The sequence below is a fragment of the Protomyctophum bolini genome (assembly GCF_963924005.1).
Source record: "Protomyctophum bolini genome assembly, chromosome: 7".
NCBI lineage: Eukaryota > Metazoa > Chordata > Actinopteri > Myctophiformes > Myctophidae > Protomyctophum > Protomyctophum bolini.
The window spans coordinates 46,381,917-46,405,827 of NC_137868.1; the positions used below are offsets into that span (position 1 = coordinate 46,381,917).

Below are 23,911 nucleotides of genomic sequence, written 5' to 3' on the forward strand. Positions count from 1 at the left end.
AGGCATATAATGTCATGGGTGTGTAGGGGCGGGTGGAAGGAGGTATAATAATAATAATAATAATAATAATAATAATAATAATAATAATAATAAAACTTTATTTGTATAGCACCTTTCATGACATGAAATGCAGCTCAAAGTGCTTTACAGAAAAATGGAGAATAAAAGAGAAGCAAGGCAACAACATTAAAAACAAGCAGTAATGCAATACAGTGAGGACATGAATAACAAAAAATAAAGATAAAAGATTTAAAAATGTCTACAGAGGCTGCCTGGCGAAGGTATAGGGCCCGCACACCATTATTTTGGTAAAGAATGACTTTATTGAACAAAGACAACGTTTCGATCTTGACAGATCCTCGTCGGGTCAGTAATACAGACGCACACATTTCATCACTTTTATCCAGTTACCTCAGATTGAGTCCCTCCCCCCGTTATGTGCCACGCCCACAAAACACAGGTGAGTCCCGTTACTCCTGAGGAGCCAGGATTGTGACAGAGTATACAAAATATACTTGGATATATATATATATATATTTACATAGAATACATCACAATATTAAAAACATTACTTAAAAACAATTTTTCCCACTCTAGTTGAGACTCCAATACCACATTATCTGAGTGTGGACATAGAACAATTATTGAGCATAAACACCATAAGTACAGCATAACTAGTAAGGGTCCATTTGGATATAGGAGGGTTCATTTAGGTCCCTCTAGTGGTGACTCACAGAAGCAACTCACTTGGGTACTTTTTCCATAATAATAGGAGCATGGAATTTTATTGTGTAGGGGCGGGTGACCACTGGTTTTGTTATTCACTTTGTTGTTCTCTGTTTTTGAGGGGCGCTAGGTCCTATACAGGTTTAATCTTTAGTTCAATGTCTGCTTAATAAACGCCATTGACAATGAAGGGAAAACTTACGTCATTTCATAACTCATTACGTCATATTGACCCTTTATTGTTAATGGCGTTTAATGTTTGTGTGGGCACCGGGTTGTTTTACATCACCCTAATCAACACGAGTTAGACTTTAATATATTAGCGCCCCTCACTTCACACGGGTGTGGTTTTTTGTTAGTTATGTCCTATCGGACTCAGGAGATAGGCCTTTTCTTAAGGTTTCCTTTAGGTAAGGAGTAGGCTATGGGATTTATGTTTTGCATTTAGGAGGTCTCAACCCGACTGTGTTTTTACATATTTTATCCTCACTGTAAATTGTCTAAAATCAATTTCTAAAATAGGATTTGAACCCTGTGTGGCCTGGCTGTTTGGGTCGACTGGGTATGAGGGGGTCCATTTTCTGCTACACAGAGTCAATGGTGGAAAGTAAATAAGTAGGCTACAAATTACTTCAGTACTGTATGTACAATTTTGAGGTATTTGTACTTTACCTACTTCAGTAATTCCAATTTTCAATACACTCCACTATACATCTCAGAGGCAAATTTGTAGTTTTCCCTGCTACAATTATTTGAAAACTTCAGTTACTAGTTACTGTGTAGATTGTTATTATTATTATTACAAAACATATTATCCACTTCAGCCCCATATACATTTCGGCCATTTGAAAATAGCCGATCTACAAGCTCACAATTGGTAATGGTTTGTTTGCTGAGTGATGCTGCCACCTAGTGGAGGTATGTATGGCTACATGTCATTGTTTGTCTCCACTTGCCTGCCTGCCTGACATCTATTTATCTGTGGAAAAATATATGTGAAAATAGCAGATCTATACAATCTCAATCTGTTTCCATTGGGCGTGCGCACACGCACGTGCGCACGCACACCACACTATGGAATGCACTTCCCATTACAATCAGAACTGCAGACTCACTACTCCCAATCTTCCACCGTATAGTCCGAAAACCCACCTCTTCAAAGTTCAGACTCCATCATTGTTGAGTCAAAACTCAGAAATGGACCACAAATCTGGTCAGCATGACAACTCAGACCTCAGAAACTACATCTCCCATAATGCAGCAGCAAGATGGCTGCTCGTTACTTGATTAGGAGCACCTTAAAAGGAATGGAGGTTCAGTCATTCTCAAAAAACAAACTAATGCAAACCGCAAAGACAACTCAAGAGCTCTACCTCCAAAGATGCCAATGGTCGGTGATGTTTTGTTTTATTTACACTTGTGTATGCACTGCAGTACTGTTAGTTGTGGTTAAAATCAGGCTAATTATGAATAGTAGGTTAAACTGTTTCCATTTGAAGTGGGGAAGGAACACATTAACACTGCAGTATTGCCTTAATTTCTATTGACAAGTTTAAAAGTATAACTTTACAAAATAAAATGTTAAAATGATTTGAGAATTTGAAAGACTGCAAAAAATGTGGACAATTCATGTTAAAGGTTTAAAATGCCTTGTTCAATTAGAGCTGCTCTACAAGCTTAAGGTTCAGCTATTTTTCTTCACTTATTCAAGTTAAAATGCTAGATGTTTACTTAACTTTAATAATTTATCCAAGCTTAAAGGGTAAAGTAGTTTGAAATGTTTAATTTGTTTAAAATGTTGACTTTAATATGTTAATTTAAAAGACTCAATTCAGGCATTCATTGTTCAAGAATACTAATTGTTTAAAGGACATGATTATTTAAGAATATTCAATGTTTAAAATCAAGAATGGTTAAAAAGAGAACCTGCTGTTTTTGAAAGGATTATCATTTGTTGGTTGGCATTGTTGTTAATCTTTATTTCTCTGTGTTCAAAGGTTTTCAACCTAACTGAAATGACCAGCCAATCAGCAATGAAGCCAACAATGAGAATAAAAGTTGGAAAATAAAGAATCATTGGATTGAGTTGGAAATTTGGAGTTGTGTCCTTTTATGTCATTTGGAGTGGAACAGAGTTGACTTTACAATCATGGCCCGTAGCACTTGCCCTATAGCCCCGACCTACGACCTTACAGGCGTATATATGCAGAGGTTCAATTTATGTATTTTAGATAGCACTTTATGTAGACTTGATATAGCATTTCATGCAGACTTATAGCATTTTATGTAGACAGCAGTATAATAGGTAATAGCAATTTATGTAGACATTATACTAAAGTGGTGGAATAACTTTACTTTACAATAAATTAATTTCCGTTGTGAAACGTGCATGGATCCTCGCTTCTGTTCTGTGTCTTCTGTCACTGAAGAGTGAAGACTGACTACAACCTAAACCCTGCTCAAAAACGGCCCTTCTGTCCTATTGGTTGGCGGTCAAACCCCACCCTTGTGTTTTGTCTGAAGTCCCGCCCCGTTCTTTGGGTGATTCGCCTGCAACCTGCCTCTTCCCCACACACAATGCCTCTTCCCCACACACACAGCCAGTGGCACCCATCCGCAAAACAAAGGAAAAACAGCACCCTCTTTTCCTTTGAGTTTGGTCTCGAGAGACCAGTGGCAGGGTGACTGGGCCTGAGTGGGTAAGGCCCTGTGCCCAGTGGCAGTTCTTTTTTGTTGATCAACCATCGTAGCATCCTTATTCCGAAGGGGACATTATAGTCAAACAATGGCCGATCTACAAGCTCACAACGACCTTGTAGATCGGCTATTTTCAGCAAACTCAGTAGTGTGTTGAGGCGAGGGTTTACAGTAAGTAGTTAAAAGTCTGAAATGAACAAATACATTAATTTACACAGCAATGAATGAAGCTATCTAGATTGGTTGAATGAGTGCTTGATTCTGATTGGTGACTGAATTCAGCAGTGTGTGGATTTTGAATAATTTTTAGTTCAATGTTTGCGCCATTGACAATGAAGGGAAGGAAAACTTACGTCATCTTGTCCCTATAATAACAATAAAGAGAATTTAATCTTTGATTTGACACTGTTTGTTTTACATCACCTAATCATAGCAACATGAGTTAGACTTTAATGTATTACAGTTAGATTAATATCATTCTAATTATTTTCTTATCTATAGTCCCCAATACCGAATCCCTCCTCGATGTCGTAAGATGATAAGAAAAATCTAAAATGGCACATGTGCTTTTAATTAATGGGGTAATTAAGTGCAAAGGTCAAGTTTGATACTCCAGACAACGTACAGAGATCAGTCCCTTTTCTACAAAGGTTAAAAACAGAGTGTCTTAAAGTTGATAATGAAATATGCTATGATCCGCGGTCAATGATACGTTGGACAGTGTGTGTGTGTGTGTGTGTGTGAGTAAGTAAAACACTACTGTATGCTGTGCATATGACAACACATATGACAGGCAGTTGTTGTATTGTATTTAATGTCTATTATTGTATTGCATTGAATCATGTCATGTTTATTGAAATGCATAACGTTAACATATTATTGTACATAACAGCTAATAGTACACAAAGTTTAAGCTGTTTTATAACAGATGCGGGGGTAGGAACGCACGCACGCACGCACACACACACACACACACACACACACACACGCACACGTCGTGTATTTTCACACAACTTAACCAACTACTAGACTATAGAGAAGACCGACGTTCTCTAAAGCAAACGCAAGTTATCTATATAACTATGGTTCTATGAATACCGGATGACCGCCAGAGGCGGTGTTTTCAACACCTGGATATACATCACGCGCTCGCGCATTGGTCGAAAATTAATACCAACACTGTCACTCGTGACCACCTGTGGGCGTGAACCACCCATATAGGTGCCCACGCCACAGGGATCATCCTCATGAAATCTTTTCGTCGGGATTCCGAGTGACAATGAACTCTGGCGGTCATCCGGTATTCATAGAACGGAGGGTTACACTCTCTGTAACCCAGGTTCTCTGAGTGGAGAGACTGGCTCTCCACTACATATTTTCAATATGTACGGGAACTGACCCGACGGGGCAGTGTTCATGGATACCTCTTTAAGACACATCTTCTATGGTGGCCCTGCCCAGATTCCAATCAGCGGGCTATTTAAGCCCCATCTGTGCAGTGCCACTTTGATTAATTCTTGATTGACACGCATTTCGGAGCGGCTCTTTTGTGGAGAGCCAGTCTCTCCACTCAGAGAACCTGGGTTACAGAGAGTGTAACCCTCCGTTCTCTATCGTGTTCGAGACTGGCTCTCCACTACATATTTTCAATATGTACGGGAACTCTCTAAGACACACCGCGAGGAAATAAGCAGACCAGCTGCCCCTGCGGCAGCCCGAGGCAGTTTAACCTGAATTCCGTCCGAGCCTATAAGTGGTGAGCGCCATGAGTCACAGGCGCTTGCCAAAACGCTCCAAAACTTCAGTATTCATACCAAGTAAGTAATACTCGTGGCCTAGGCGCAAGACGCCACCTAGGCTCAGCTGGCCCAGCATGATGCTAGGCCAGTGACCACCGGGGTGAAGGGCTGCTCAAGCCAGCCCGTCAGATGCCCGGCCGACCTGACCGGTCAAGGTGCTGGTGACCCTACCGCTGAGTAGCACGCAGGAGCGACTCCCACAGGGGGAGCGGATGCCACCACGTTCCATCGGTAGGACAAGGTGAATGTAGACAGAGTCGCCCATGTCACTGCTGTGTAGATCTCTGTCAGAGATACACCATTCTACAGCAACCAGGGGGCTGTTGTCCCATGGGCAGAGTGTGCCCGCCTTCCAGGCGACCCTGGCACTCCTGCCTGCTTGTCCCTGTTGGATCGCCCCTGTGATCCGGTGGGACAGTCCACCCTTCGACCATGGTCTACCCGAGCACTCTCTGATCGGGCCGTATGGTATAGAGTGCAGGGATTGGCGCCAGCACCACCTAACCATTGCCATGTAGGAAGCGGCAGCCTCCTTCATGCACTGATAGGGACATTCTTGTGGCTGACACTGCTAACAACAAAAATGCTGTCCTGCGAGAAGCCACCCAAGTGTCCACGCTTAATTGGCTCATGCCGCAAGGCAGACAGTACCACCTCCCGTGGGGGGGCTGCCGACCTAATGTGCGAGCACCCGGTACACCGTGGTCTCCCTCAGCCCTAAGGGGCGGAGGCACCAGCTGGCTCACTGCCAAGAGATGCCAGCCAGCAAACTAGTGCTGTGGGATCCAACAAACGGGCACCGGTCACGAGGACGTCCCACGCCAACATCCGTGGATGTACTCAAGAACGACGCAGGAGCGCAAAGTACCAACAAACTGGCCAGATGGAGATCCAGGATCACCGGAAACGACAATGGAGGGCTCGTCTGAGGACGACCTCGAGAGAGCTACAACCCATGACATGGTGGAACCTACTCAGGGGTCCACCTGAATTGACCGCCACTGTCTCGAGAGACAGCATGTGGGGGCTGGGTATCCTGAACTGTCAGGACTGAGGAGTGGGCTCGGTGTGCTGAGCACCTCTAGCCATACCCCGCCGGTTGGCCCTGGAATTGTTTGTTTACGCTCTCTGCCGTGTGGTCTGGCCGGACCGCGGCGGCAACGATCAGCGACCGTAGATGGCCTCAGAGTACGCCGACTAGGTCAGCTCCTCTGGGTTCTACCCCGCTACCCGCCGCAACGGTTTACAGCCGCGATGATCAACCAGGAGGTTCACCGACGAGGTCGGTTTCGCTCGGGGTCTCACAGCGCTTCTGCAGCCAGGGAACCCAGGCTCCACCAACGAGGTCGGCTTCGCACTTGGGACCCTTTGGCCGCACCGAGCGCCGTCTCAAGGTTTCCCCCGACGAGCAGGTTTCACCAGGGAGCGGACGCCCGGACCGAACGCCGTCTCAAGGTTTCCCCCGACGAGCAGGTTTCACCAGGGAGCGGACGCACGGACAAGACTGAGGCTTCCTCCGCGAGGCAGATTCGGCACTCAGTCTTGTTGCTGTTGTTGTTGGCTAGCTGCGCCTAGATAGCCATGACTTCGTGACTTCTCTGGATGAGAAGAGCTTTCTCTGTGGTTTCAGACCGGTAACCGGATTCTACCCCGCAGAGTCACACCTAGGTGCATAAACGGCTCGCCGTGACACACTGTACACTGTATCGTGTGCTCTGCCCGACAGCCACAGCACGCTCTGCTGTGTCACTGAGCCCGGCTCCACCGTGAAACTACACCACGGACGCATGAGCTGACCTCGTCAGCAATACGCCCTATAGTGTGATAATGGCTGAGATTCAGGCATACTTCCTGGCAGACCCAGCATGTCATGTCTATGTTACCAAACGTCGGACAGACACAGCATGTCCTGTCTGTGACAGAACTACACCACTGTCGCGTGAGCTGACACCCCGCCAGAAATACGACAGTATAGTGCGCTATGATGACTGCCCAACATAAAGGGAAACCTTCGACTGACCCAGCACGTTCTGTTTGTGTCACTGAACCCAGATCCACAATACCGAACTACATCACCGGGGTGTAAGCTGGCGCAACACCCACAATACATGTATTCATGTACTCTTTGTATGTCTATTTCATATGGACCCCAGGGAGATTAGCTGTCGCTTTGGCATCAGCTAATGGGGATCCATTCAGTAAACCATACCCTGTATAGTGTGCTCTAATGGCCGTCTGACCCCAAGGAATTGTGTTAGTCCCGAAAACTTTCACTAAATCCTTCTTTACAGACCTGTCCGTACCAGGCAGGGCAGGAAAGAGGTGGAGCTATAGCCTGAGCTTAGCTCGCCCAGCTCTGCCAACCTGGGACAAGGTTCAAGGTAGTCTTTATTTGTCTCTCTTGAGAAAACATTGTCTTGGAGACAGAGTCACAGCTGTATACAAATAGCATATACCCGTTCACATAAAAAATACATTTTTATGGGTCTGTCAGTGGAAACGACTGGTCTTTTGCCTCTAAAACAGGCATGGCCCCTCCAGCTTCAGCTGGAAGGAAGAGACCATTCATACAGGAGGTCCTCATACCAGGGCCCCCGCAGGGCACACACTGGTCATGGCCATCCTCTGTGGGCGTGTGAGCTCCACATGCAGCCTGAGAAACCCCTGCTATTTCCATCTCCTCTTGTCTCTATATAGATATATTCATATGTATACCTATATATTATTTATTATATGTGTACCTATATATACATATATGTATACATCTTGTATTGTACACCATATTTTAACTGTTCGGAATGTGCTCCACAGGGAGTGGGCCCATAGTAATTGCTTGAACGTGAGGGGTCATAATCTACCCTTTGCAGCTCACAATGCTGCATAAACGAATCAAGGCAACATGGTACCCTAAGACATCCCCATGACGCGGATTCTCAGTGTGCTCTCTCTTTGTTAGGACAGAGTCCCCAAATCAATGTCCCCAGTTTGTTTTGTGTCACCAGCAGAGTTATGGACCTCTGGAAGAGGTTGTACATAAACTGCTCGGCCGCTCTGAGCGCTCTAGCACAAAACAATCTGACATTAAGCACACTGGAGGCTTCCAAACTTTTGTATATCATACCAGTGGGCCTACAAGTCCACATGCATAGTGTGTTGTTGTAGCCATTATCATACTTATAATAATAACAATAATAATGAATTGCATTTTTATAGCGCTTTTCCAAGTGCTCAAAGCGCTTTACAAAGGTACATATATATATGCCTGTACTGTATTGTACAGACTGTACAATACATCGGTAGTGTATCAGCTTGCGTGATACACATACCTGTATGCTTGTATTGATACACACAGGTATATATATATATAAGCATATAAGTATATATTAACCAGAACCAGTTGTGACAGAGTAAGCGATTTAATTGCCGCGCCTAACACGGTGGGTCATCTGGAGTTTTTGTCTCCTGATCTTTGAGCCACACCGCCCTCTTGTGAACCGTGAGGCACAGTGCAGTCTGGGCAGCCGTCCCTGACGAGCATACCTCCTACACTATGACGCTCACGTCAACCTGTCAATGAGGAAGTTGGAACACGCTGGAATTGTTTGTTTACACTCTCTGCCGTGTGGTCTGGCCCGGACCGCGGCGGCAACGATCAGCGAACGTAGATGGCCTCAGAGTACGCCGACTGGGTCAGCTCCTCTAGGTTCTACCCCGCCAATCGCCGCCGCGGTGTACAGCTGCGACGATAGACCCGGAGGTCTCACCGCTTCTGCAGCCAGGGAACCAGGGCTCCGCCAACGTGGTCGGCTTCGCACTTGGCTTTGGCCACACCGAACGCCGTCTCCTAGTTTCCCCCAACGTGGTCGGGTTTCACTAGGGAACGGACGCACGGACCGAACGCCGTCTCAAGGCTTCCCCCAACGTGGTCGGGTTTCACCAGGGAACGGACGCACGGACAAGCTGAGGCTTCCTCCACTGTCTAGCGGATTAGGCCTGCAGCTTGTTGCTGTTGTTGTTTTTTTGTGGAGCTACGCGGCGCCCCGAGAGGAGTCGTCGAGACGACCAGCTCTCTTCTTACCTAGGTAAGTGGACTGTGTGCCACGCAGCTTCATGTTCTAAATATATATATTTATATATATATATGTTGTTTAATAGTGTCAAAACTGCTGAGATACACGAAACGTCTGCTCTCGTGGAAATCAAAAAATCAAAGTGGCACTGCACAGATGGGGCTTAAATAGCCCGCTGATTGGAATCTGGGCAGGGCCACCATAGAAGATGTGTCTTAAAGAGGTATCCATGAACACTGCCCCGTCGGGTCAGTTCCCGTACATATTGAAAATATGTAGTGGAGAGCCAGTCTCGAACACGATAGAGAACCATAGTTATATAGATAACTTGCGTTCTATTACATACCTACTGACCGCCAGAGGCGGTGTTTTCAACACCTGGATGACTCATACCAACAAGGTCACGAGGAATCTGCACTCACCGAACCTCAGTTGCAGGTTGAAGAGGCGGACAGCACTGCCGTCGCCACAGGGTGAGAGGTGGTCACATTCACCCTGTAGAAGCGGGCAAACGTGCACGAAGAGGCCCATGTCGCTGCAGCACAGATATCGGCCAGCGGGACACCCCTCAACGCGGCCCAGGAGGTGGAGACACTCCGAGTTGAGTGGCACCTGACAGGGGGAGCCGGCAGGCCCCGGTGCTTGTAGGCCTGCAAAACTGCGTCCACCACCCAGTGGGAAAGCCGTTGTTTAGAGACGGCACGCCCCTTTCTGTGTCCTCCATAGCACAGGAAGAGGGCGTCTGACTTCCGAAAGCCTGTCGTCCTGGCGATGTACTGCCTCAGGACCCGGATGGGACACAGCCCAGCGGCAGGGAATAGCCCCTCCGCTCCCGGCTGCGGGGTGAAAGCCGCCAACCTGACTGGCTGGTTGACGTGAAAGGCTGAGATCCTCTTGGGGAGAAAAGAGGGGTTGGGCCACAGTGTGACCCCAGATCCGTCCGCAGCCCACCTAACACACTCGTTAGCTACTGACAGGGCATGGAGCTCCCCCACCCGCTTGGCGGATGTGATGGCAAGGAGGAAGGCAGTCTTGACTGATAACCACTTGAGGTCAGCTCGCTCCAGTGGCTCGAAAGGTGCTGAGCACAGAGCTTCCAGCACCATAGGCAAGTCCCATGAAGGCACTCGGGTGACGTGTGGGGGGTGCAACCTGACAGCCCCTTTCAGGAAGCTACCCACCCATGGGTGAGACCACAGGGTACGCCCGTCGACTGGCACATGCCGGGCTGAAATGGCGGCCAGATACACTTTCACTGTATTGGGCTGAAGACTCTTATCCAGCAGTGTCTGCAGGTAGCGGAGCAGCACCGGGACAGAGCACGTGGCTGGGTCCACACATTGTTCCTCACACCAGCCAGAGAACAGCTTCCATCTGTTCGCATAAAGCGCTCTAGTGGAGGGCGCCCTAGCGCTGAGTATGGTGCGGACAACTGAAGGATCACAGGAGTTTAGTAGGAGGTCCGGCCCTTCAGGGGCCAAACATGGAGCTTGAGTCGGTCCGGACAGGGGTGCCAGATGCGGCCCCCTACTTGAGAGAGGAGATCCTGCCTCGACGGCAGAGGCCAAGGCGTCCCGTCGAGGAGTTGCTGGATCATGGGGAACCAAATCCTCCCAGGCCAGTATGGTGCCACCAGCAGCACTGCGTGCCCGTCTGTGGCTATCCTGTGCAGTGTGAGCTTGATTAGTGGGAATGGAGGGAACGCGTACAGCAGACCGTCCCGAAGCCAGGGGTGGGCCAGTGCGTCTTGCCCCAACGGGCTGGATGGTTCGGTCAGGGAGAACCACTGGGGACAGTGCGTCGACGCGCTCGAGGCGAACAGGTCCACTCCAGCTTTCCCGAATCTCCTCCATATCTCCCGAACCACTGCGGGATTCAGCCTCCATTCCCCCGGAGGAGGGCATCCACGTGAAAGCAGGTCTGCAGCCTGGTTGTTCAGGCCTGGGAGATGCACCGCTCTGAGACTCGCCAAGCGAGGGAACGCCCACCGAAGGAGTCTCTGGGCCTCCAGCAGAGACTGCTCGGATCTGACGCCTCCCTGATGGTTTACATGGTAAACAGTGGACGTATTGTCTGTCCTGACAAGGACGTGTTTCCCTTCTAGGGCAGGGAGGAAGTGCCTGAGGGCAAGCCACACTGTACGGAGCTCGAGTACATTTATGTGCTGCTGCCTCCGCTGAGGGTCCCAGGTCCCTCTGACAGTTCTGTGTTCCCACACGGCCCCCCAGCCTGAGAGGGACGCATCCGTCACAATAACCTCCCGGCGGGAGGGTATTGAGCCCAAGACTACCCCGCGGCAAAGGTCTTGCCGTTTTCTCCAAGGATCCAGCAATCGCCGGCACTGGCTGGATGTACTCACCAGCCTCTTCTGGTGCCTCTTGGGGTCGAGGCCCAAGGCGTTGGTCCACCTCTGTAGAGGGCGCAAAGAAAGAAGCCCCAGGGGCACGATTGTGGATGCAGCCGTCAGCATGCCTAGCAACCTGAGGAGCTGGCCATATGTCACCCTTGTACCCCCTTGGACACGGGAGACAAGCTCCAGGATGTCGTCCACCCGCCGCGGGGAGGGGCAAGCTTTCATCGAGACAGAGTTGATGGCGATGCCGATGAAAACTACGTTCTGCCGGGGAGTCAGAGAGCTCTTGGTGAAATTCACCGTGAGTCCCAGTTGTTTCACATGGTCCAGAAGGGCAGCCGTGTCGCAGAGCACCCTCTCTCGACTCGAGGCGGCCAGGAGCCAGTCGTCCAGGTATGGAAGGATCCGCATACCTCTGGCTTGTAGCGGGGCAAGCGCTGCTGCCATGCACCTGGTGAAGACCCGGGGGGAGAGAGAGAGCCCGAACGGGAGCACCCGGAATTGGTAAGCCTGCCCCATGAAGGCAAAGCGAAGGAACTCCCTGTGGTGTGGTGCCACTGGCACGTGGAAATAAGCATCTTTTAGGTCGATGCTCGTGAACCAGTCGTTGGCTGACACGGACTGGAGAACGTCCACCGTTCGCAGCATCCGAAAAGAAAACACCTTCAGGTACTGGTTCAGTCGCCTGAGGTCGAGGATCGGCCGAAGCCTGCCATCCTTTTTTGGAACTAGAAAGTAAAAAGAGTAGTACCCTCTTAGTTGAGCTGCACCAGGTACACTTTCTATGGCTCCCTTTTGTAGGAGCTCTGTAATTTCTTGACTGAGGGCTTGAGCCTTCAGTGGGTCGTCGACCATGGTAATTCTTACCCCATTGAATGGCGGGGGCCGACGTCTGAACTGGATCCTGTAGCCCCTGGATAGTGTCGATAGCACCCAAGGGTCTGGGGTTAAGGCTTCCCAGCAGGTGAGATGTTGTGGGGTGAACCTGCTGGGGCCTGGGTCCGGGGGGTCACGTCCGACTCCCCCGGGCCTGAGATGGTCCGGAGAAACGCCTGTTAGAGGCCCCACGCCTAGGCGCCCTGCCTGTGGGTGCCCGAAAGGAAGGCTGCGGGGGGTTCTGTTGGGGTCGGCTCTGCCGAGGGAAGGAACCTCTGCCCCTCGAGGAACGTCTAACGTTCGCGGCTGGGTAGGAAGGAGCCGAGTATCTGCCAGCCCGGGGCGCAGACCTGCCAGATCCCTGACGCAGGTCAGCGTACTGCTTCCTGGACTTCCGTGCCTGTACACTACGCTCCAGGGCTTCTTGAGCTGCGGGTCCAAACACCTCCCCTGGGACGACAGGCAGCTTTAGGAGCGAATCCCTGCATCTGCTCGACAATGGGGACTGGGCGAGCCATACCTGGCGACGGGCCATGGTTAGAGTGGACATCAGTCTGCCAAGTTCCCTGGTCATATAGGCAAAGGTCCTGAGGGAAACGTCGCTCAGGCTCTGTGTCGGGGCATCAGCCCCCGCCGTCTGAAGAGACTGGGATAGGGCCAGGACAAGATGTGAAAGAGAGTTGCCGAGACGCGCCATACGAGCTGCTGTGTCGTAGCTCTTTGTCAGGAAGTCGTCCGTGACTCTGCACTGCGCTCGTGGACAACGAGCATCAGGCCTGAGGGCCTCGTCTGGAGACACTACCAGAGACGCAACGGTCTCACCGATTGGAGGCATGTGGTCCAAACCCACTGCGGCCGCACCCTCCATGGCCAACAAGGCCCTGCAGTCCTGTGGGAAGTGGAGCTTGGACTTCGGGTCCCCCCACGACGACTGGAGTTCCCTTATGAAGTCTGCAGAGGGAGGCACACTGAAGGACGCCGGCTGTTCAGTGCCCTTAAAAAAGGCATTTTGAATTGGGGCTGTATCCCCAGAGGCGTCAAGCCCCAGCCGTGACAAAGCCACCAGGATGGTCTGCCTGGTTAAAGAGACTTCGTCCCCAGGCATCTGAGCAGCATCCCCCTCCGGCGCCAGAGAACTCGTCTCTGAGCAGTGGGGCGAATGTGCCCCCCCCTCGTCCTCTTCCTGGTCCTCCAGACTAGTGAAGAGGGAGTCAGAGGCTGTGATGGAAATGGCATCTTCATCTCGCCCTCTGTCCTCCCTGGCATGACCATTGTGGTCATCTCTGCCCCGGCGCCGAGGCACTGAAGCCATTGTATCGGCGGTAGGGACACCAGGCTGCAGATTGAGCAGGAGGGCCTTAATCTGCGCAAATTCAGAGGCCAACGCGTCCACCTTGTGGGCCAAGGGGTCATCGCTGGTGACAGTGGCTTCTTTGACCACAGTGGCTACTTTGGGCTTCTTTGAGCCCTTGACCATTACCCTCACACCCTTGCGCTTACGGGGATCACTCACCGGGCTCAAGGTGGGCATTACTGAGCAAACTGTGTCGCTAAAGAAATCCTCCACTGCAGCCAGCCTCGTAACCCTTGCCGCATAGGGCATGCTGGCACAGTTGGTACAGGCCTCCTCTGTCAGTGCCTGTCTTAGGTGGGCAATGCCGAGGCAGCCCGGGCACATATCATGGCCATCTTCCAGACTCAGTAAGGCCGAGCATTCAGTACAGATGCTGTACATGATGGCAAGCGGTGGAGCGAGACACTCTCAGTGCTTGTGTTAGATAACGCAGTGGAGCGAGACACACTCTCAGCGTTTGCGTTAGGTGATGCGGTGGAGCGAGACACACTCTCAGTGCTTATGTTAGATAATGCAGTGGAGCGAGACACACTCTCAGTGCTTGTGTTAGGTGACGGTACGCCGTGACAGTTGCCAAGGCAGCGGAGCGAGGGACACTCTCTTAATGCCTATATGGGCACTACCCGAAACGGCACTGAATGAGTTATCCCCCTGACTGCCGTTGTCGTACCGACACGGCCACCCAGTAGATAGAGAGAAATAAGAATATAAATGCTTGTGTATCTTCCTGTTGGCCGAGCCTAAGGGGCCCTCCGTACCATCCCCGCCCGGTACCATACCAAGTACTTTTACTCTAATTACTCACCACCCCGTATCCGAGTACTTCTACTCTAAAGTACTCTTCTGTGCCTTGTGGATAGAGAAAGATACGCACCCCCTTACCTACCTCCGGGGGAGCCTCCTGGCCTCCTCTGGAACCTGGAAAAGAAGAAGAGAAAGAGTTATACAAAGGTCCAGTTGGTAGACTGCCTAGACCGGGTGTCTCAGGCCCCAACTTTGTACTTACCTTGTGCTCTGACCGTATGCTAACATCCCCTCTCATCCTCTGCAGTGACGACTCCCGCCTCGGAGCCGGGACCTCATGCAAAGAATATTACTGTCTGAGTTCTGTTTGTGAAAACTGACTTTGTTTGAACCTGTTGGAGAAATAAAGCAAGGGGCGCCATCGTGTGTCTAACCCCTGAAACTGCACTCTGAGTTGTATTTCCCACCCGACCTCCCACAATATATATAGGCTTTGAGAGTGCCCTACGCTCTGCAGCCTGCCACCGTATCTCAGAAAGGGCTGCTACGGTGTGAATACTTCAGTTAATTAATTAATATAACACAAAGTAAGCGCTCTAGTTTCTAACGGTCTTCTTTCACCGGGCCTGGCGGCGCAAGCCAACTTAAAGTCTCTTCAAGGGTGAAATAAACATAACACGGGCCTGTCTTCTTTCACAGGGTGTACGTGACACTTTATCTAGAGCCTGCTAGCTTCCATTAGTCTCTACGGGGTTATCTTCATTCAACAATCTTCAGTGTACAACACCACGGTGACACTCTTCATTCACAGTCTTCATTTAGCATCGACAGGGTGACTTCCTTCATTCACAATCTTCGTTATTATCCTTAGCTGCTCATTTGCCACTATGAGTGCCTCTTCTTAATAACACGGGTGATAGATAGTGAACGGTTTGTCTTACTGCGACCTTATGGAGCTGTGGGGCTGCCGTTTCCATACGGGGGTCCCGTCTTCCGCACTCGTCCCCGATACGAGCCAGGTGGGTCTCCAGTATGCATGCGGCTCTCCGTGTATACTTGTCTATGGGGGGCACACGCTCCTGCGTGTGCTTCCAGCCCCACTCCTACAAGCCTGGTGATGTGAGAATATAAGAGAGCAATTGAGTGGTGATACAAACAATCAAACAATAAACATAGTCCATACGTGAGAGTCCATAAGTGAGAGGAGTGTGGACTTACCATCCAACGCCGAGTGGACGGCATATGCTGCGCGAGCGTCTGTGTGTAGCAGGGATCTGATACTGCTAGGTGCGCAGGCTGTTTATAAAGGGCGCGGCTGACAGGCTGCGGCTGTCCTTAATTGCTAACCAGGGCGGCGGCCGGAATGAGGCGCAGCTGATTTAGAATTGCTCTGGGATAATACACTGAGTCTATGACCCGGCCATGGGCGTGCCTGGTTGTCATGGTAACTCGCCCCTCCCCCTGAGGTGAGACCTGACAGACTCCACAATATATATTAATGCCAGAATAGAACAGTCAATTAATAAGAAGTAAATCAGCCCTCGGTGTTGAATGGATTAACCAAAAAATAACCACACTGTAGCAGCCCTTGCTGAAATACAGTGGCAGGCGGCAGAGCCAAGCCTATATTAATGCAAAAATAGAACAGGGCAATTAATAAGAAATAAATCAAATCAGCCCTCTGCGTTGACTGGATTTAACCAATACAACCAACGATAACCACACTGTAGCAGCCCTTGCTGAACTACAGTGGCAGGCGGCAGAGCCAAGCCTATATTAAAGCCAAAATAGAACAGGGCAATTAATAAGAGATAAAAATCAGCCCTCAGCGTTGAATGGATTAACCAATACAACCAAAGAATAACCACACTGTAGCAGCCCTTGCTGAATACAGTGGCAGGCGGCAGAGCCAAGCCTATATTAAAGCCAAAATAGAACAGGGCAATTAATAAGAAATAAAATCAGCCCTCGGCGTTGAATGGATTAACCAATACAACCAAAGAATAACCACACCGTAGCAGCCCTTGCTGAATACAGTGGCAGGCGGCAGAGCCAAGCCTATATTAAAGCCAAAATAGAACAGGGCAATTAATAAGAAATACGATGGCACTGGCAGGCAACGCTGTCAATGCCTATTCAACTTTTAAACGGGACAGTAACCCAGTAGACTACAACGATAGGGGTGGAGGAGGTACACTCTCGCTGCTCACGTCAGCAGCACAAACACAGCACGCAAACGTGCGGCGCCGGTTTCAAACACGTTGACAAACAATAGTAGAAACTAGAAAGTAATAAGTATACCATCCAGCTACAACGATAGCGGAGGAGCGAGGGACACTCTCGTTGCTACGTTAGCAAAACCACACGTTGTCAAACAACAGTAGGAAGTAATCAATATACTATCCAGCTACAACGATAGCGGAGGAGCGAGGGACACTCTCGTTGCTACGTTAGCACAAACACACGCTGTCAACAACAGTAGAAAGTAATAAATATACTATCCAGCTACAACGATAGCGGTGGAGCGAGGGACACTCCTGTTGCTCACGTTAGCATAAACACAGCGCGCAAACATGCGGCGCCGGTTCCAAACACAGTTGTCAACAACAGTACAAAGAATAGGTTACTCACGTGCGAGCTGCTCACAGAAACACTTCGTTGTTCCTACAGAACGCACGCCAGCAGCGGCGGCGGGGCGGGAGGCACCCTCAATGCTGCAGTCTGTCACTTCAACTTACCTCACAGTGACAAAGTTATCGAACATCCGTATCGAACGCACGGGGGGAACCCCAGTCATGAAACAAAGCAAACAAACCACGCGTCTCAGGAGGGCACAAGGCAGCTCCAACCGCGTCGGTTTTGAGACACCAAAGCGTAGCTGTTCTAGTTTCCAACGACGTGCGCTTTCGAGGCGAAAAGATGAAAGAGGATGATCCCTGTGGCGTGGGCACCTATATGGGTGGTTCACGCCCACAGGTGGTCACGAGTGACAGTGTTGGTATTAATTTTCGACCAATGCGCGAGCGCGTGATGTATATCCAGGTGTTGAAAACACCGCCTCTGGCGGTCAGTAGGTATGTAATAGAACTGGAGACTGTAGAGTATAGAAAACCTTGTCAAAGCATCAGACGGTCGGATGCAGAAAACTCAGGCAGAGAGGTGAACTGAAGATCCATCGGACTTGTATTTGTTGAAGACAAAGACCAAGACAGCAGAGAGCTTCCCGCGGGCGGCCATGCAGGCCCGCGGGAGCACAGCAGACTACACACACACACACACACACACACACACACACACACACACACGAACGACCTACTATTTGAGAAAAGCATCTTGGAACATTTTGGAATATTGTTGAGACAACACAAATCTATAGAATGGGGGTCCCTGGCAGGCCTGGCACACTTTTTTTTGTTTCAGATGGGGATGCGTGGCCAAATAATATACATGTTCATTCGGGGGTCCTCGACATGAACATGGTTGAGAACCAGTGCTATTAAACAATGTAAAGGCCAAATCTCTGGAGAGCAAGACCAGGATATAGAAAGGAGGCCATGGGGTTAGTTAGGGTCAGATGTCAGGTTGTGTTAAAAGAAAGCTACACTAAAACGACATACAAACTAAACTAACCCAAGGAACCCACATAGAAAAAATATTTAAAACTAAACTGAGCTTGACAACACAAAGCCAAAACTAAATAAAAATAAAAACGAAATAAAAAAGGCAAAACTATTAATAACCCTAATTTGCTCACTGATGCACATGCAGACAGGTGCAACGTTCCCACAGGTTCATTTCCCAGCAGCATTTGGCACAAACACTTCTTTTCCAGTCAGTGGTCAGTGAGAGATAGAAGTTCCACACAAACGTACCATGGAAATGGACATGGCATTCATTAACTTTGTTACATAACAGCGGTTCCCAAATGTATTCATGTCAAGGACCCCCCCCAACATGATACTCATTAGCCTGGGGACCCCCCCCCATTTGAAGATTTGTGCGGCTCTAGCAGTGATATTCAACCTTTTTCATTTAAATTAGGCTATACAGACCCCCATTTAATGGCATTTCTATCTCTGGAACACCCAATTTATATTGTAAAATCAATGTTAATGTAACTTTATTGATTATTACGGGTCCATATGTAGACTATTGGGTGACGTGGTGGAATAACAACTGATTCTAGTCTAGTTATTACGGGTCCATATGTAGACTATTGGGTGACGTGGTGGAATAACAACTGATTCTAGGGGGAACGAGAGGTCCAAAACCTCACAGAGTCGACGTGACACCTGAATCATTTGATGGCTTACATGCGATCTCTTTTGATATGGATATAGGCTAATGTACTGTTTCTGGAATAGGAGTCTAAAAATCAAATGCATGCACCTTGAATTATAACGTTTTATTTAAATGTCCCTTCGGGTAGGGATTCTATTTTCCTGTTGAATTACTTACTGGACCAGACCGGACTACTTTAACTTTACTTTACAATAAAATAATTTCCGTGCATGGATCCTCGCTTCTGTTCTGTGGCGTCTGTCACTGAAGAGTGAAGACTGGCTACAACCTAAACCCTGCTCAAAAACGGCCCTTCTCTCCTATTGGTTGGCGGTCAAACCCCCCCCCCCCCCTTGTGTTTCGTCTGAATCCCGCCCCGTTCTTTGGGTGATTCCCCTGCAACCTGCTCCAAGGCTGTGTTCTGCCCCCCCCCTGTAAACACTGTAGTGGGGATATACACTGTATAGTCGTGTACAAAAGTTAAGATTTTAGACTTAAATAGTGTGTCTTAAAGTTGCATTTAATCGTAATCCGATGTTAATGATAAGTTGGACAGAGCAAACGAGGCCTTGAGTCGAGTTGGTGCACTCAATGAATTCTCCCAAAGTGTGTGTGTGTGTGTGTGTGTGTGTGTGTGTGTGTGTGTGTGTGTGCGTGCGTGAATGCGTGCGTGTCCTGACCTGACCTGTGTGGGGACATTCCACTTTCAAACGTGTTTGAAAGTGGAGTTTTTAAGTTGCTCCATTCAGTATTGTTTATTTAGATATTTGATATTCAATTCATCAGACACGCACGCCCCCCCTCCTATACAAAGTACAAACCCCTCGTAACGTTAAACTCCATTTTAAACATTCATATTAGATTGATTAAATAAATGGTGCACTTATATTGCGCTTTTATCCAAAGCTCTTTACATAGATTTATATAGCTGTACATATAGAATTGTGCGTAAATAAAATGAAAATAATTGAAGAAGAAAAAAACATGGCCTCCTAGAAGGAATCAGTCACCAGAACCTGTTTGTTTTCGATGAATCTATTATGGTTAAAATGGAGTTTTAAGTTACAATGGGTTCGTATAGGAACTCGGCATGTCTGATAAAATTTATATCAAATATCTAAAAAAAAAATACTGAATCGAGCAAGTTAAAAACTGACAAAATTACATAAAAAGGAACATAATTATATAGTGCTGCTTAAAAAAACCGAAACTAAACAAACAAACGCACGTTAAAAACAAACTTAAAAGTACGCTGAAATGTAAAACACAAAGTCAAAATGAAATATAGACAAAAAGGCAAAACTATTAATAGATCTACATAAACCTACGCTGCTCCTGATGCACAGCCAGGTGCCAAAGTTCCCACAGGTTAATTTTCCCGGCAGCATTTGGCACCAACACTGGTTTTCCGGTCGGCGATGGGGCGTTCCACACAAACACGTTGACATTGAAGGCGTACCTTGTGTACGGTAACCTCACTGTATATAAAGATGTGTACGGTAACCTCACTGTATATAAAGGATCCTCAACCAAGGACTCTGTAGCAGCTGTGTGGAGGACTCTCTGATTAACCAGCATGGTGAGTATTTCACTGACCTCTTAAGAGAACAACCATTTGTATGTTTGACTAGTGCAGGAACCCTTTATCCCTAAACTGATTTACTTATTTATTTACTTATTTATTTATTTACTTTACTTACTCAGGCTCAAAACGTGATGCTTTGATGATCAAGTGGCATTAATTAACGAATAAACTAAGTTTAAACACGGGGATAAGAAGTGTATGCCCGACAGTGACGATATTATACAATATATTTTAAAATGTGAACATATACAGTATCTTCATACTGTGACCAATAATATGAACTATCGTATTAAATTAATTAGGCCTGCAAGTAGTGTGTGTTTTTGGTGCACATTATACTGTTGATTACCTATGATCCTATAGAGTATAGATTACTATTTCTATGCATTTTAATGTATCACCTTTGTGTTCTTACTAAATCGCTCTGGATTAAGAGTGTTTGCTAGATGCTAAATGAATGCCTAATATTTAAATAACAAGACATTTTCTTTATCATCCCATTTGAAATCCTAGCCATTTCCCGTGGTGTTGGTCGTGTGTCTCCTCACTCCGGTGGTCGTGAGTTCCCTGCCAAGAGACTGTGCTGATGTCTACAGTCTAGACGACAGAGCTCCCAGTGGGGTCTACACCATCTATCCCGTTGATGATGATACTGCTGTGCAGGCCCACTGTGACATGGACACCGATGGAGGGAAATGGACAGTAAGAATGATGTCAATAATGTCCTACAAGACGATTGCGTCTTTATGTCACTGTTGTCATCTTACTGCAGCATATGTAAAAACAATTGTACTGAATGCATTGAAAGGGTGTTAAATGTCATATCCATGGGTGGCACTATAGTGTAGAAGGCCTACTATACTTTTTCTGTTAAAATATTTGTATTAACAAACATTGTAGTCTACAGCAAATGCTTACTATCACAATATAAAATATTACTAAGTCATGGCAGCTTTCACTATAGCTTTCTTCTGAGTCTCTGAAAAACTTTTCCAGAAACATTTTGCAGGAAACTAAATTGTTTAGTTCTGACTCCCATATTTAGTTTTTAACATGTCTGGAAGATGGTCAAGTGTCAGTTGAACTGCTTCAATGTACACACCTTACCTCAAACATGTGAGATATGCATGTTGATATGCATTGTTGTTAAGCGCTCAATAACATCAAGTCAATGGCATTTTATATTGGACAAGCCGAGCTTTTGTTATTCAATTACATTCCTATCCTCTCTCTCTCTCTCTCTCTCTCTCTCTCTCTCTCTCTCTCTCTCTCTCTCTCTCTCTCTGCAGGTTTTTCAGAGACGGATGGATGGCTCAGTGGGATTCACCAGACCCTGGGACCAATACAAGAGAGGCTTTGGCAATGCGGATGGAGAATACTGGCTAGGTGAGGAGAAATAAATAGTACTATAATTTATATTGAGCATTATTGAAGACCAAATATATATGAAGACAGGTTGAAAATGGGTGAAGTGATCCTTCAATAAAACACTGGTCTTTATGTCCTTTAGGTCTGGAGAACATCTACTATCTGACCTACAAGAGAAGTGAGCTGAGAGTGGACATGGAGGACTTCAGTGGGAACTCTGCACACGCTCAGTACAGCAACTTCTACATCGACTCTGAGGACCATGGATACATGCTGAACTTGGATCGCTTCACGGACGGAGGAGCAGGTATGTTTAGGAATCACCGTTGTTGTCACCGCTGGTTTCTGGGTGTAAAGTAGTGGATGACATTTAATAAAACTCAAGACATCTATACTTACACATAACAGCATAAGACGAGCAGATACAGGACAGTACTGTATATGTACATGAAGTTAAGTATAAGGCACTAAAGAAGTAAGTGATTTCCACAAATAACTGCTATCACATGCACGCACGCACGTACGCACGCACGCACGCACGCACGTGCGCGCGCACCCAGTCCTGAGTGTTTGAGTCAGACAGGCAGGCAGGCAGGCAGGCAGGCAGGCAGGCAGGCAGGCAGGCAGGCAGGCAGACAGACAGACAGACAGACAGACAGACAGACAGACAGACAGACAGACAGACAGACAGACAGCTCAGGAGTTAAACCCACTTTATATACATATGCAGTGGTGGAAGGTAACTAAATACATTTACTCAAGTATTGTGCACTTTTGAGCTACTTTTACTTACTTGAGTATTTCCATTTTTCAATACTTTATGCATGTATATCTGAATAGCAAAGATTTAACTTTTTAACCACTGAAACATTTAGTTACAAGTTGCTTTCTCTCAAAAGAAAGAAAGGAAAATAAAACAGGCCAATCATCATGAGTACTTATACTTTTATGATGATGATGATGATGATGAAGATGAAGATAGTGTACTGCATTACATTCTCTTTTTAACTCTTTCCACACAGGAGACTCACTGAGCTATCACAATGGACAGAGATTCTCCACTCTAGACCGAGACCAGGATAGCGATTCATCAGTACATTGTGCTAGACGACTACTGGGGGGGTTCTGGTACAACAATTGTCATCTTTCTAATCCCAATGGAGTTTATCTGTGGGGAGATTTTACTGGCTCACCTGATTATGTTGGTGTTGAATGGCGTCATTGGAAAGGTAACAGGTATTCTCTGAAGTCCATCAGTATGAAGGTCAGACCTCAACCCAGACGAGACGAGCAGGACGGACAGACAGACGAATAGATTCACTATCTGACACTTCAAACACAGGACAGACAGACAGACAGACAGACAGACAGACAGACAGACAGACAGATAGACAGACAGACAGACAGACAGACACTTCAAACACAGCTCAGGAGTCTAAGGAGTTAAACGCAGTCTACACACTGTCATATGCAGTGGTGGAAAGTAACTAATTACAAGTTACTCAAGTATTTTGAAATTTTGAACTACTTTTACTTTACTTGAGTATTTCCATTTCTCAATATACTTTATGCATCTATATCTGAAGAGCAAAGATTTTACTTTTTGACTCCACTGAAACATTTAATTACAAGCAGTCAAAGCCCTCTATTATATTTCACCTATTCAAAAATAGCACAACGCTTCGCAATGCAACACGTTGTGTGAGCTTGTAGATCTGCTATATTTGTGAAACGGTTTGACATTTTTTCGAAACATTTCAAAGGAAAGAAAGGAAATCATCATGATGATCATAATCATCATAATGAGTATTTATACTTTTAAGTATGATGCCAATACGTTTGTACTTTAAGTACACCTTGGATTACAGGGATTTTACTGTAACAGAGTATTTTACACTGTGGTATTGATACTTTAACTTTAACATAATATAATCACACACATTAATGAGACAGAAACCAAACATAACCGGTGTCTCCCAGGGCTCTGTACTTGGTCAGCTCCTTTTCCCCCCTAAAATAGCCAATCTACAAGCTAAGATTTGCATGTTTTTCATTCAT

At 47.3% G+C, this 23,911-nt stretch overlaps 1 protein-coding gene across 1 annotated transcript; it reads left to right on the plus strand.

Moving 5' to 3' along the window:
• Positions 1-17,538: 17,538 nt before the first annotated feature.
• On the plus strand, positions 17,539-23,168 carry LOC308318766 (microfibril-associated glycoprotein 4-like; the record flags this gene model as incomplete). Its single annotated transcript, XM_080768395.1, has 5 exons — positions 17,539-17,685; positions 20,999-21,187; positions 21,775-21,871; positions 21,996-22,160; positions 22,876-23,168. 5 exons carry the CDS (start codon positions 17,539-17,541, stop codon positions 23,166-23,168), a joined length of 891 nt encoding a protein of 296 aa, XP_080624521.1.
• Between the last annotated feature and the right edge of the window lie 743 nt (positions 23,169-23,911).